General features: G+C 42.5%; 1 protein-coding gene across 1 annotated transcript; it reads left to right on the top strand.

The window, feature by feature from the left end:
* The first annotated feature begins 12540 nt into the window (after positions 1-12540).
* On the top strand, positions 12541-15046 carry LOC137501171 (eukaryotic translation initiation factor 5-like). Its single transcript, XM_068228032.1, has one exon. The coding sequence runs from the start codon at positions 13014-13016 to the stop codon at positions 14334-14336; it is 1323 nt and encodes a 440-aa protein (XP_068084133.1). The 5' UTR covers positions 12541-13013; the 3' UTR covers positions 14337-15046.
* The last annotated feature ends 793 nt before the right edge of the window (positions 15047-15839 follow it).

Below are 15839 nucleotides of genomic sequence, written 5' to 3'. Positions count from 1 at the left end.
CAAGTAGTTCACTTGGTGTCCGTAGGTAGATTTATTTTTTTCGAACTTAAGTTAGGGGAAATAGCAAATCATATTTACTTTATATTTAAACATGTAGATTCGTTGGTACACTACTTATAAAGACAGGCAATAGATATTCAAGATCCGTTCAAACTATTAATCCCTTATTTCTTTATAACACGATCGCCCGTATATTTTGTTTTATGAAAGAAATACGTTCCTCCGGCGTATTTTGCACCTTCGATCATTCAGCATTTAGGGGAATCACACGTTTAATTTCTGTTCCTTACAGAAAAAAGATCTTTCTAATTTAGTTTCTCTTGTAATTATTAAAACTGTATAGTAGTTATTTTATTAAAAATATATTGCTGTTTTATTATTTCATAATCCTTGTGTACCGAGTCAGTTGGCCGTGCGGTTACGGGTTCGAACCCCACTGAAGATAGTTTTCCGTCGTTTCCCGTTTTCACGCCAGGCAGACGCTGGAGCTGTACGGCCACTTCCCTACCCCTTTCCTATCCCTAACACCTATCAGTGTCGGCACCGCCTAAAGCAAAATTGTAAAAATAAAAATAAAAAATCCTTGTGTAATAAGCTTAGCATTTATCCCGCTTAATTGCAGGGTCTGCTGTTGTGCAATTTCTTTTCCACTTGTGCATCTTTAGGAGACACTTTCGCCACATGCATTTCCAACCAGCACTTCTTTGGTCACCCTTGTGGTTTCTGGTCCTCAGCAATTAAGTGTAATGCCCTTCTCGCAACTGAAGCACCATTTCTGCGTAGCCATCGCAAACGATTCTCTCACATTTTCTCAGGGATTGGGGCGACACCAAATGCCATCCCAACATCTTCATTTCTGATGTGGTCCAGTCTAGCGAGTCCCACTGGCCAGCCAAGCATCTCCATCCCCATGACATGCAGCTGATGTTCGTGTCTCCTTGTAACATACAGTGCCACTGGTCTAATGATGGCTCTATAGAGTTTGGATTTGAGATACATTGGCACCCTCTAATCAAAAAGGACTCCTGTAACTTGGCGCCACTTCATCCAGGGAGGGTTGATTCTGCCTCGAACATCTAGGAGCATGTCACCATCCGATAAGTGATCCCAGATATTTAAATTCTGATGTATCAACGCCGTCGATGTTAAGTGACCCATCACTTTGTACCCCACACTCTAGGTACTCAGTCTTCCCGACGTTAAGTCGCAGGCCATATCTGTCCAAGGAGTTTTTCCAATGTTCGACTAGTTGTTGCAAATCTTGGCGGGATTCACAGGCGACCACAACGTCATCAGCATAGAGTAGAGTCCACGAGTGTGGTGTTAACACTTCTGTGCTGATGGTGTCAAGACAGAGGATGAACACAAGCGGAGATAGAGCCGATCCCTGATGAACGCCAACTTGGTGCAGACTTTCCAGCAGCACATCGGACAGAGCTGGTAGCGTTCCGATACAGAATCGATACAGGTCAAATGCCGCAGCACAATCCAAGATTCTGTTCCTATCCTCATGTGTCTCTCCAGAGCCCTGACCTGCATGTATTCCATCATAGCCATCCCTATTTACCCCGACGTGTCGGTTTAAGTCACCACCAATGAAGAAGAGCTCGTTTTGCTCAGGATGTTGTAGATGAGATTCAACGCTGGTCCACAATTCATCTTTTTCATCGTCAACACATCCAGTTTGTGGCGCATAGCGCAACAATTTCGTTCCACTACCACTGGCGTAGCCAAGGGGGGGGGGGGCAGGGGGGCTGGGCCCCCCAAAATATTTCCTGAAACTAGAACGAGGATCAGCCGTTGTTTTACGTACGGTACGAACAACTTAAAAAACGTACGCCGAAATGTTAATTTAACGTAGCGACAAGAATCTACTAGCAGGGCTCAATAGGGCCATACATAACTCTCCATATTTGTACTGCTTGGATGAAAGGAAGACACTTAGGATTGTGATGCGCGGGGATATTTCCCTGTAGAGGTCTCACTATTGAGAATGTAACCGTGTGTTGAAAAATGTCAAGACATGAAGAAAGGGGCAATTAGCAAGGAATTACTCAGTAGGAGGCCGGAACGTGACCACCGAGGTAACGGGGGCGACGGCCAGAAACAGATGCAAGCTTACAACATCGTGTCATCTTTGGCCCATCGGTTCCAGGAAACAACAATGTCCTAGGGATCCTCGGGTTGTACCGTGGTTGAGAGATGTGCTGTGTTTAAGTTGCAGCGTTGGGAAGACTGTGACAGGATTGTGACCTGCACGTTAGTTCCTCATTTTGTGCCATATAAGTAACATTTTTTTTTGAAGAGGGACCGTTTTGTCACTGAGAAGCCATCACTATGTGCATCCTCGGTAAGTTATGAAAACGTTTTTTTTTTTTCTTACAGTAGCAAGACAATCGCGAATGCGTGCCTAAGTTCGATAGGTAGGCCTATATATTTTGTCAAATGCCCGGGGACTGATTGGAACCTCAAATGGCACCATCAAAAGTGCGGGTAACTATTTTGTAATTGGCGGGCGTGATAACTCAGTTCCACTGGTTCTATCTTCTCATCAGGACGGCCCAGGCTTGAATCGCAGTCCATGAAACATTTTTTAAAAATGGGAAGTCACATTCTATTGATATGGATTCTACTTAAGACACTAGATCCCGTCCCTTACCTTTCCTTATAGACTTTTGAGCCAGAACCGCATCATTTATGGTGGTGTATTTTGAGTATCCAACCATTATTCGGACTTACCTTGTACCTTAAATGGTGAGTGAATGCAGTGGCGTACCCACAAAATAATTTCAGTGGCCAGTAGTGTGGATACAACTTTTCCTTGGAAGGGGTTGTGAAAAAATGTTTTAATTTCTTTATTTAGAATTTGCTTTACGTCACACCGTAGGTCTTATGGCGACGATGGGAAAGGAAAGGACTGAGAGTGGTAAGAAGAGGCCGTGGCCTTAATTAAGGTACAGCTCCAGCATTTGCCTGGTGTGAAAATGCGAAACCACAGAAAACACCCACTATCTCCCGTATGCAAACACACAGCTGTGCGCCCCTAACCGCACGGTCAACTCGCCCGGTGGATATGAAAAGAAAGCCGGTCCTACCGAGTGCGGTGACGGATCTTCAGTAGATATTGTTGGTTTTGATTGTTACCATGTACCATCATAGCTTCTGTACTCTTAGCATAAACCTGCTGCATTATTGAAACTGTTCGTAAAATTGACAATATCGTTCTTCGTTTGTGAGGAAGTAGAATCTTCATTTAATTTGTCTTCTTAAAAAAAAGGAACCACTTTGGTACTACACCCCGTGAAGGTGACTACCTTCCAGGCCGTAGATATTTCGATCACGAGAGACTCAAGGAAAACTCTACTGCACCCAAAAACAAGCCTGTATCCTCCTCATCCCATGCCTTTCTTAACTGTCAGTGCCGGAAATCGAATGCAGGATGCCTTAAGTCAAATTCGAAAATAAGGATACCTAAAAGTAACCAGCCGGCCCCACGGTGTAGGGGTAGCGTGCCTGCCTCTTACCGGAGACCCCGGGTTCGATTCCCGGCCAGGTCAGGGACTTTTACCTGGATCTTAGGGCTGGTTCGAGTTACACTCAGCCCACGTGTTTATAATTGAGGAACTATCTGACGGTGAGATGGCGGCCCCGGTCTGGAAAGCCAGGAAAATCGGCGGAGAGGATTCGTCGTGCTGACCACCGACATCTCGTATTCTGCAGGCCTCCGGACTGAACAGCGGTCGCTTGGTAGGCGATGGCCCTTCGGGGCTGTTACGCCATGGAGTTTGGTTTGGAAAAGTGAACAGAGAAGGAAGCGACACCCCTGCAAGGCTCCTTAGCTTCCAGCTAGTTCTGTCCGACCTCGTGCATTTAGGATAGTAAGAAAACGTACGTCTTAATAAATGCTCCTCATAAAACCTTTGTAAAAATACCAACTGCATCTATTTATAACAATAATTACAAACGCCTCCTTTTCATGTGGCTCGGTTGGTTGTGTCGCTGTCCTTCTGAGTCTGAGTTCGCAGGTTCAAATCCCGGCTTGGATCGGTAACCCTTAAAAAGGTGTTGAAATGGCAACAGCTCAGTGTCGTTGGTTTCTGGCACGATAATAAAAGTTATACATACGAATATTAGCGTCACAAAACTCTAACTCTAACTCGAGCTCGATAGCTGCAGTCGCTTAAGTGCGGCCAGTATCCAGAATTCGGGAGATAGTAGGTTCGAACCCCACTGTCGGCAGCCCTGAAAATGGTTTTCCGTGGTTTCCCATTTTCACACCAGGCAAATGCTGGGGCTGTACCTTAATTAAGGCCACGGCCGCTTCCTTACCACTCCTAGCCCTTTCCTGTCCCATCGTCGCCATAAGACCTACGGTGCGACGTAAAGCAACTAGCAAAAAAAAAGTATACTACTATATTATGTATCCTGCGAGGGAAAGTAATTAACAATTTACTTTACGTCGCACCGACACAGATAGGTCTTATGGCAACGGTGGGATAGGAGAGGCTTAGGAGTGGGAAGGAAGCGGCCGTGGCCTTAATATTTAAGGTACAGTCCCAGCATTTGCTTGGTGTGAAAATGGGGAAACCACGGGAAAACATGTTCAAGGCTGCCGACAGTGGGCTTCGCATCCACTATCTTCCGGATGCAAGCTCACAGCTGCGTTGCCCTAACCACGTTGGAAACTAATAGGACAAGGTAAACCCTACATAGCATATGTTGTAACGTGTATTTTTCTTTACCAACTAACAAAATATCTATACCCATATGGTTTACATTATTTATTTATTTATTTATTTATTTATTTATTTATTTATTTATTTATTTATTTATTTATTTATTTATTTATTTATTAGTGCCTTCAGTACAGTGGCGAAGTTAGGGCTCCAGGCCCTCTCGTACACTTAACCACATACTAATCAGAATCTTAAATAAAATACTGAGATACTTAACATTGTTAAAACTACATAAATTAAGATAATTGAAATTAAATTTAAATTACTTACTAAATTAATATTAGAACTAATTAATATTAAAAACTCTTAACAATGGCTAATCCTCAGGAACGCACACATACTTCAACCATTCAGTCAGCTGTCCTCAGCACGTAGTCTCGGCAGGTGACCTTAAATCGTGATTAAAAAAGGCTAGTTTCTCTGGCCTGAACTGGAAAGGAATTCCATAATCTGGCGACAGTCACCACAAAGTGTCTATTAATTTTATTTGTGCGGTGCAGTGAAATAAAAAGAATGAATCTAGAACGTTTATTTAAGTTGTGAAATGATGATAAAAAGATGAATTTAGAAGAAATATACATTGGCTGACTTTCAGCTACCACTCTATACACCATCGTTGAAGTGTGTAGCTGCCGACGTTTATCAGGCTTCAGCCATGAGACAGCCTGATAGTATGGGGTGGTATGAACATCGTACCCGATGTTGTAAATAAATCGCAAGCAGGTATTCAGTGCTCGTTGAAGTTTAAGTGTTTCTTCTCTCGTTATGTCAACTAAAACGTCACAATAGTCAAGAATAGGGAGAATGAGTGTCTGTATTAGTTTGGCCTTTAGCTCAAATGGAAATATATCCCTCTGCCGTTTAAGAGGGTGAAGCGCTCCAAAAATCTTTTCACGTATTTCTTTCGTGTGATCAGACCAATCAACTGTTTCATTCATCATTACGCCGTGATTTTTAACCGTTTTACTGTAGGGAATAATGTTACCATTCAGTAGGATAGGCGGGATTGCGACATTGTTTGAGCAGCTCAGTAATTTTCGTGATCCAATTATAATTGTTTGATTTTTCTTGCAGTTTAGTATAAGAGAGCTTCGTTGTGCATATACACTGAGTCGTCGGAGGTCCCTGTTAATATCTTGCTTGCAGTGCCGATATATTTGAAGATCGTTAGCACAGAGGTCATGTGTGTTTCCTGTCAGAGATGGTATGTCATTGATAAAAATACAGAAAATTAGGGGCCCTGCAATACTGCCCTGAGGGGCAACACTAAGTTTCATTTTCCATTTAGAGGCCTTGTCGTTTACTGTTACACGCAGCTGACGGTTACTCACATAAGAACTAAAAACCTTAAGCACAGCCAGGTCGAAATTTAGCAGTTCCATTTTCTTTGGCATAGTCGGAATTACTATAGTGTCAAAGGCGCTACTGAAGTCAAGAAGGATAAGTATAGTGAGCAGTCGTTTGTCCATAGCATTTCTAATGTCTTCAGTAACCTTCAAAAGTGCTGTCGCGGTACTGTGACCCTTCTCAAATCCAGATTGCAAAGGGTCCAAAGGAGCATTTTTATTTGGGTATTCCAGAACTTGCTCGTATACTAAACGTTCAAAGTCTTTAGAAAGCGCAGGGAGTATAGACATAGGACGATAGTCAGAGGGTGATTGTGGGTCTAAACTCTTAGGTACCGATATAACATTGGCTGTTTTCCAGACAGCAGGGAAAGTTCCGTTTAGTAAACAGTAGTTCAGTATGTGCGTCAGTAGTATTGGCAGAACAGCACCCATAATGTTATGTATAAAAGTAATAGGAATATCATCTACACCTGTAGTCTTTGATCTAATCGAGTACAAAGCCTTTTAACCTGATTTTCTGTGACAGTGTGAAATGTGAATGGTGGATTGGCTGGAGGGGAGGGCGGCGAGTCTGTGCAGTTTGTTTGGGTAGGTTGAATATTTATTCTACTAAAGTAATCGTTCAGTTCGTCAAGTGGAGTGTCACAAGTCGTCTGTCTCTGTTGATGTTCTCCTATTCCCATAGTTCTAAGTTGGTCCCATGCGCGATTATAATTTAAGTTGTTAGCTAAATTCCGAAAATATACACATTTTTAAAAATTTCTGATTAACTGCTTTGTGCGATTTCTTAAGATGCAGTTAGATTCGAAGTCTGTGTCATCTAGGGTTTGTTTATAATGTCGAAATAACGAGTTACGGTGGGCCATCATTCTCTTGCCTTCATCATCTAGCCATGGAAAAGAACGAGAAACCTGTATTCGACGCGCATGTGTGTATATCTTTGCCGCATTATTTGTATAAAATGTCATTTCTTTATTGCTTAACACGTGGCCATTATTATAACAGCATTACCGTATTTATTCTAAAACCAGAATATTGCATCCTTACTCAAACTGTTTATTCTTGCATTCATTTCACTCGTACTCGGAACATATGAAATGCTGCAGTTGTGTTGGTATGTGAGTAACAGAGGTAGCCGGGGAACGGGGGGGGGGTCGTCCAAGGAGTCCAGACACCCGAGAGTTTTAACGAATGTCCTTTTATTGAACATTTTATACATAATGTACATTAATATTAGCTTTTCCGGAGTCCGACTCATTGGCTGAATGATCAGTGTTGAGGCCATCGGTTCAGACGGTCCGGGTTCGATTCCCGGCTGGGTCGGGTATTTTAATCGCGTCTGATTAATTCTTCTGGCTGGGGACTGGGTGTTTGTACCAACATATTCATATTCAGACAACATACTACACTACCAACCACCGAAGAAACACACAACACTGATTACACCCCTCTATATAGGGTTGGCTTCGGGAAAGACATCCGGCCGTAGAACAGGGCCAAATCCACATGTGCGACACAGTTCGCACCCGCGACCCCACAGATGTGGGAAAAGCGGGGAAGAAGAAGAAGAAGAAGAAGAAGAAGAAAATTACTATTAGCTTCCGGAATCCGCACGAATCCACCACTCTTACTTGGATCCAAGGGCACTCATTTCCTTTTTCGGTATTCTACACCACCTAAACTATGGAAGTTTGAACACCTATCAAAATAAAATTCTGGATGAATGCCCCCCCCCCCAACTGAAATCCTGGCTACGCTACTGTCCACTACTAATCTTTATGGGCATGGGTCGGTCGGATAAAGGGCTAACGTCGATCACAGACCTCGGATACTAGGGCTCATAGCAATAGCTACGCCATTACGGTTAGGTGTTTTCCTGTGGTAGAACAACCTGTAGCCTTGGAACCAGTCCACTTCGTTTCTTGGATGCAGGCAATGTTATGTGTCAGTTATTCAGTACATCAGCAAGTTCTCGACTTCGACTATTCAGAGTACCAATGTTGATGGACGCCATGCTGATTTATTGGACTTGCTCCTTTAGCCGACCCCGTCTTTGAGTGGGTAGCCCTTGCCTATTTCTCACACCATTCAGGCGATAATGATGCGCGTCTCTTAAAGTAGGGAACGCCCTAGCAGTTTATCTCAATATTTCTTGAAGCCAGTGCATTTAGATGCATGTTGCTGTAAGCCTCCTCCTTTATCCGGGCTCGTGTAGTAAAAAATATCTCTAGGAATTTAGTTCTAACCACATTTCTATTAAGTTGTTGAAATGAATATGCTCTTACATACAGTTTAGAACAGCAGGCAGTTTATTTGTTGGATTTGATCATTGGGAGAAGGCTGAATATAATGTGAGATATTTGTGGCGTATGCGAAAATAAATCTATCTATATAAAATAAGAGTTTTGTCCGTACAATGCTCACAATTTTAAAAAGGAATGGTATTTCTGTATCGGTAACAAGGTAATGCACTTCTTAATTCTCCGTCATGTCTGTGTGTTTGTGTGGGCATCACGAGAAAATGGCTGAAGAGATTACTTTTGTTTGCTATTTGCTTTACGTCGCACCGGCGATGGGATAGGAAAGGCTTAGGAATGGGAAGGAAGCGGCCGTGGCCTTAATTAAGGTACAGCCTGGTGTGAAAATGGGAAACCAAGGAAAACCCTCTTCAGGGCTGCCGACAGTGGGGTACGAACCCACTGTCTCCCGGATGCAAGCTCACAGCTGCGCGCCCATAACCGCACGGCCAACTCGCCCGGTGAAGAAAATTTATGAAAATCGATATGAGGCACTATAATCTAGGCTATACATATATGGTAGTTTAGGGGAAGGCCTAAAATGTAATTCTCAGGTATTTATGTTGTTAGTTTTCCTATCGATAAATACTACATATCCGGTGGCGGGGATAAGGGCCCTACAGACCCCGCGGGGCCCATCACTGTTTCTTACTTCATATTGATAAAGCTACAGCACGGTATTACAGAGGGTTGTTCCAAACTTGGGCCGTCGTAGTGCAGAGATTCTCTCGTCAATACGAGTACGGTAGTTATTTATGAGAGCAATAGCGCGCGAAGGGGAGGGCAGACTTCCTGGACAAAATACTGTATTACATTTTCATTGCGTTTTAGCGGGCTGAAAGTAGGAATGTACAAGCTGTGTTGTCTTGTCATCTAATTCTAGTTTATTTAATTATTAGCGGAAATTCGCGGCACAGCGAGTGAGAAAGGGGATTCACCGACTTGCCGCGCGCAGTCTCTTCTTAGTTTATGAGTCAGTAGTCAAATACGAAATGGTTTATAATTGCATAATCATGCTGCACTTCTGTTCTAATACAAGTGTATAGTGTTCCTTTGGTGAAAGTTCTATTCTACAGTCTAGTATTGAATCAAAAGTATTATTATGGCAGTCTCTGTCGAAATTCACCCAGAGAGCATCAACAATGTTACCACTTTGTAGCCCCTTTTTTTCCAGTTTTCATGCCCGCGATATCTAGGGTGACCAGATATTCAGAGACCTGATCGTAAATATGATCTAGCAGCGAACTTTCTCGTTCCTTTTAAGCGATACCAAGCGATACGAATCGTACATTATTACTCACTACAGTGTATTATTACTCACTACACTTGAAAACACTCTGATTTTTAGATGCTATAAAAAAGGGTAATGTGCTCCAATAACAAAAATTACCAAATTTTATTAACCTACTAACCTATTATGCTATTACATTCGTTTATACCGGGCGAGTTGGCCGTGCGCGTAGAGGCGCGCGGCTGTGAGCTTGCATCCGGGAGATAGGGGGTTCGAATCCCACTGTCGGCAGCCCTGAAGATGGTTTTCCGTGGTTTCCCATTTTCACACCAGGCAAATGCTGGGGCTGTACCTTAATTAAGGCCACGGCCGCTTCCTTCCAACTCCTAGGCCTATCCTAACCCATCGTCGCCATAAGACCTATCTGTGTCGGTGCGACGTAAAGACCCTAGCAAAAAAAAAAAAAAAAGAAAAACATTCGTTTACATTACAAAACACAGTGCTACTTTAACACGTTGCAGTGTGAAGTCACTGTGACAGGCTCTCGTGCTTTTCACTTGAATGGTCGCCTCCATTCGAACAAAGAATTAAGATCTGCCCAAATTAATACACTGAGTTCTAAGTATTCCAAGCAAGTGGAGTAAAATGTTTCAACATTTTTCTTGAAATGTGAAACATTAACTAAGCCATCATTTTCAACGTTCTTTAGTTTAGATTGAACAACCGAGGGTACAAACACACAGTCTAGCCTATTTGAGAGCTTTTTTCCTGAGATCCTCAAATACTTTACAAGCATCTAACATAGCAACATGTTGCCCCGCTAATAACTGAATAACACAGTGAAAAATTGCTGCTTGAGTATGCACAAAATTCAACCACACCTCAGACAAGGGATCATCAAAGAACTGTTTGATTACAGTTGGACACCTGCTTTGTGATTCAAAATATGATTTCAGGGCTGGATACAACTTCGTTCAATGGAAGGTAACAAGGAAAGCCACCTAGTTCTACTGAAACCAAGAACTTTGGAATATTCAATTTCGACGAAATCACGAAAATCAATCAAGAAGGCCTCACGTAGAGTGTAAATGTGAAAATATGAGTAGATTTTCTGCACTACACTTTGAACACATTGTTGACAAAGTGAGCACTGCAACCAACACCAGCAATCGATTTCTCAAGAGATTTCTGCACGATGGAATAACCATTTTTAGAACCTTCCTGAGATGAGCCACCGAAGTTAGTATTAGTGTTGTCTGCACAAAGTCCAACCACTTTACTTTCAAGATGAAAATCATTTAGGTTTTCAGGACAAATGACGAAATAATGTTAGCAGTTTCCCCTACCTGTTCTTCAAAATCTAACAATTTTACCTGTACCCCCTTGTTGTAAATAAAATAGCGAACAAGAAGGGAGAAAAGTTTGGTGGATTTATGATTTGAAGAGTCTGTGTAGACCAAGATGTCGCAAATGAACTAATCACATTAGTGACAATAGCTTCACACTTTGTCTTAGCACAGGAATATTTTGGTTCGAAACACTTCTGAAACAGTTTAGACGTGCGAAATGTTTGGTTATGTTTAACAGTATGGAATGCAAAACTGCCTTCAGAAGCTGCCAATTTCTGTTCAGCTCCTCGAAAGAAAGTAGTGAGAAATGAGCTGGATGCAGCAGCATTGTCAGCGAGTTTGTGTTTCTTAGTATCTCGCTTTTCCCGCCGTTTGCTATTGGAAACAAAGTTGAACACTTGGTGCAGCGAACGTCGCTTTTCGATTTATCTGCTACTATAAATGGGTAGAGAAAATGCAATTCGGCATTTAGTACACGTTTACCTTTAACGTTCGGCATAATTACCACGGCTAGCTTAAACCACACTACCTGATGATCTGGATAATCACCAGTACCGTTGCCTACGTTATACTCAAAGCCGTGAAAGAACTGTTGTCACAACGCCAGTCCACAACTACACTGGTCCCAACTGCTCCTTCCGCCGTGAAAGGAACGACCGCAACGACAACCAGAAACAGGTATTTTTATATTTGAAGTTGTAGCCATCCTAAATTAAATATTCCTTATTTCTCGTTCCCTTTCATTCGTTTAAAACATTAATAATTACATATACCATATTGTACCCTTTAGGTCCATATCGAAGGATATCTGCCTTTCTTACCTATCAGCAAAGTTCATGAGATCTGTCTCTTGGGTCGTATCGGGTTCTTCGTCACTTGCTGAGGTAAAGGTAGGGTTCAGTAATTCTAATCTATCTACTCAAATGAAAGGTTTGTTTAAAAAATGTTCCTATTTATTCAATAATATCATGTAGCATTTCTGCTATATCCACGGTATCATTTAACTCAATTGTGTCCACTGGACACCACAATTACTTTACATAGAGGATCAGAACACTGGTGAGAACCTTTGACGTAACTGCCTGATGGGCATTCTTACTAGAAACCATTGTCTCAATTATTAATTAAAGAAAGGAAAGTCTGGAAATCCTTAAATTCGGCTTCCATGTGAGACTGCATGTACCATCATAGTGATTCTTTATGGTCCAGCCCTCGTAACACGAACTCTAGACTCTGGGTATAATTAAGGCAGTCCAATCGGTGTGTGCCACACAGTGGTTATACGGCATGGACCCTTAATTGAATCGATGTGACCTGCGACTATGTCATGGACCGACATCTAAACTTCTAAGTTACTTTAAAGTCACTGTGGATGATGACTGCAATGAAAATGATGCTACAGTGGCATATGGCCCTAATCTAAGTCACTGAGGTTGATGACCCCCTGACCATCCAAGTTTCTAAGCTGAAGGCTAAACACAATTAAGTTACATCGGTTGATGTCTAAAGTTTCCACTTTACTATCCCCAGCACATTCACTGCTCAATCAATCAAAGTTAAATAATACAAATAATCCACCCGAGTTGTGATTAGTATCTGCTGTGTGTCCTTTTTTTTATTACCGCAGTCGTGCTATCGTCCCGCTGGGCGTTACCATCTTATATGACTTTATTACCTTCATGCAGAGAAGGACGCAGACCGCAGACTGCAGCAATTACCGCCGGAGAGAAGACTCACCAACAGCCTGCTCAAACTTATGGTGCTGCCCGGCCCAGAGACAACATTATCCAGAGGAAAATCTGGGAGTTTCCACATAGCCCTAGAGCCAGCTCGTGGCCTAGACTCAAGGTGTATGATTTCATCTAAGCGGCAGGAGCCTATCAGTTATAGGACATCAAAATTTTCCAGTAATCGGCACCGGAAGTTACAGCCATTCAGAGAAACGTGACTGATTAGCAACACTGTTTTCTCCAAAGTTTTATCACTGTCATCATCGTTACCACTGAGCCCACGGGTGCCATTCTTGAAGTTAGTACCATCTGCACATCAAAATGGGGAGCGTGAACGTGAACCGCAATGTCAGCGATGCTTTCTATCGTTACAAAATGCCCAGGCTTCTTGCCAAAGTTGAGGGCAAGGGCAATGGGATTAAGACAGTAATCGTCAACATGGTGGACGTTGCAAAAGCTATTGGGCGCCCTGCTACATATCCCACAAAGTATTTTGGCTGCGAGTTGGGTGCTCAGACCCAGTTCGATTTCAAGAACGACCGCTTCATTGTGAATGGCTCCCATGATGCCTCCAAGCTTCAGGACCTACTGGATGGCTTCATCCGTAAATTCGTGCTTTGCCCTGGGTGTGACAACCCTGAGACTGTCCTGACAGTCAGCCAAAAGAAGCAGACCATCAGCCAATCCTGCAAAGCTTGTGGCTACCACGGACCACTTGAGTTCAACCATAAGCTGAACACATTCATCCTAAAGAATCCTCCCAATCTGAATCCAGCTGCTCAAGATTCATCTCTGACTGAAGGAAAGCGCGGGAAACGCTCCAAGAAAACTAATGGTGAAACTAACGGAGATGTTCGTACGTCCGATGATGGCGAACATGGACAAGAAACTGCCGACAATGATGGTGGCTCTCACGATGATGAAGACGATTGTGGCTGGTCAGTGGATGTGTCGGAAGAAGCTGTGCGTGCACGTCTACAAGACCTGACAGACGGAGCCAAGGGTATGACCATCACGGACGATCTTGAGAAGTCGGAGAGAGAACGTTGTGATTTGATGTTCGAGTTTGTCAAGGCTCGTCGTGACCAGGGAACTTTAGATTCATCTTATAAGGAACTCTTAGCAGAAGCTGAGCGCCTTGAGATCAAGTCTAAAGTTCCCCTGGTTCTCGCAGAGTTGCTCTTCGATCAAAATATCCACACACAGGTAAGAAAGTACCGTGTGCTGTTCCTTCGTTTCACACATGAAGATCACAAGGCTCAGAAATACCTTATTGGTGGAATTGAGCAAGTTATTGCCCTGCACAAGGATGCCTTGCTGCCCAAAGTTCCTGCTCTTTTCAAACTATTCTATGACACTGACATTCTGGAAGAGAAGGTGATCCTCGAGTGGGCTGATAAGATCAGCAAAAAGTATGTGAGCCGTGAGCTTAGCCAGGAGATCCACCAGAAGGCTGAACCTTTCATCAAGTGGCTGCGAGAGGCAGAAGAAGAGGAGAGCGATAGTGACGATGAGGATGAGCAAGACGATCTAGAGATTGAGTACAGTGATCGTATGAGCAGAACCTCCCCACTGAAGGAGCAACCCGTGGTGAAGCACGAAGAGGAGGAAGGGGAAGACGACCTGGACATCGATGCTATCTAAAGAGCAGGCAAACCCTCGATGACGGATGTTCTGTACTATGTGTGAATAATATTTTGTTTCTTATGAAGGAATAAAATAACATTCATTCCATTTTCATTCACGTTGCAACGTTGGAGGAAATAGTGTTCTTCTCTAGGAGTCCGTTTCCCCACTTCATTTTACTGGGGAATAGATTTCTTTTTAATTGATTTGCTTGGGTATTGTCAAAGTATATTCTTTTTATTATTAGTTAGAACTATTGTTCAAAAGAAAAAACTAATGTAAGTCAATTGTAGTTAACAAAGTTCGAATGGGGTTGGAGTGTGGAAATCATTATGCCAAGTGATGATTTTCAACGACATTGCAACGTTCAAGAGCACTTTTAAAGTAGTTATCTCTTGGAATGGCATTCTTCTTGTTCCTCTGCTTAAAAATAGAGATCATGTTCTTGGATTCAAAATCTGTTAACTCTTTGGAAGTGTGGCCTTTTTTCTTTTTCATTTAAAAATTTATCTTGAGGAAGAGGACTTTCGCACAATGCATTAAGAAAATCTTCAAGTGGCAGCATTTTCATTGTTAAATATGAAAATATTGCTCATTCTTCCTCAGTTTATGGCAGTTTCTTGAATCGTTAATTTTGTGTGTGCACTTTTTATCTGTCAGTGGGGAAATGATAGTCCATCCATCTGTCTTGTGACTGAACTCGGGAAATTGTTCTACACAGCATTGAAATTGGATATTACTCAATGTTCATTTGTTAAGAAAAAGGTGTCACTCATATTAGACTTAAAAGAAAACCGGCCACAGCAATGAAGGTAACTCCAAAATCCATAGGAGGAGAATAATAGTGGTAATTATAAAATAAATACTCTGATGCTCACCCAATGCAGCAAATAAAAGAAGTGGAGCTTCCCAGCAAATACTGGGAAGTCCTCAGACGACCCTCCAACCACACTCGGAATCAGTGCTGGACTGAAGACCGAGTATGTGGGGGAAGCCTTTATACCGCTGCAGAAAGTTCCGGAAAAAAGTACACAAAACGTCGAGAAATATCGGACACTGACGTAGCAGATGACGTAACGCAGAGGAGACTCAGTGTGTAGTCAGCAGTTCACCAGGACGGATGCACGGCGCGTCAGCAGAGAAGGTCCAAGGCCGGTTAGATGGATGAAGTATCGGCGAGTATATGAACATAGATGAAGTTGCAGATGACGGTAGCCGAAAATAGGTGAGTGATCGTTACAACAGCAATGCTCACAATACTTTGTGGCAGTAAAATCCATTACCTTCGGATATGTCCCCTTAATCGTTACGTCAACATTTACACATTCCCCAGAAAACAAACTAAGATTTCCAGAATGCATCTCCAAGTTATTCGCTTGATTTAAAGTTATTTCAAAATGCGGTTTCACTGAATTTAATAATTAAATAAATTTAAATGATTTATTGAAATCTTAATGAACAACAAATTCTATCTCCGCGGACTAATGGTTTCTTCACAAATTCTACGCAGTTGTGATGTAA

Source organism: Anabrus simplex, chromosome 6 (assembly GCF_040414725.1).
Source record: "Anabrus simplex isolate iqAnaSimp1 chromosome 6, ASM4041472v1, whole genome shotgun sequence".
In the NCBI taxonomy this organism is placed as follows: domain Eukaryota; kingdom Metazoa; phylum Arthropoda; class Insecta; order Orthoptera; family Tettigoniidae; genus Anabrus; species Anabrus simplex.
This window is presented reverse-complemented; position numbering and strand designations above follow the sequence as displayed.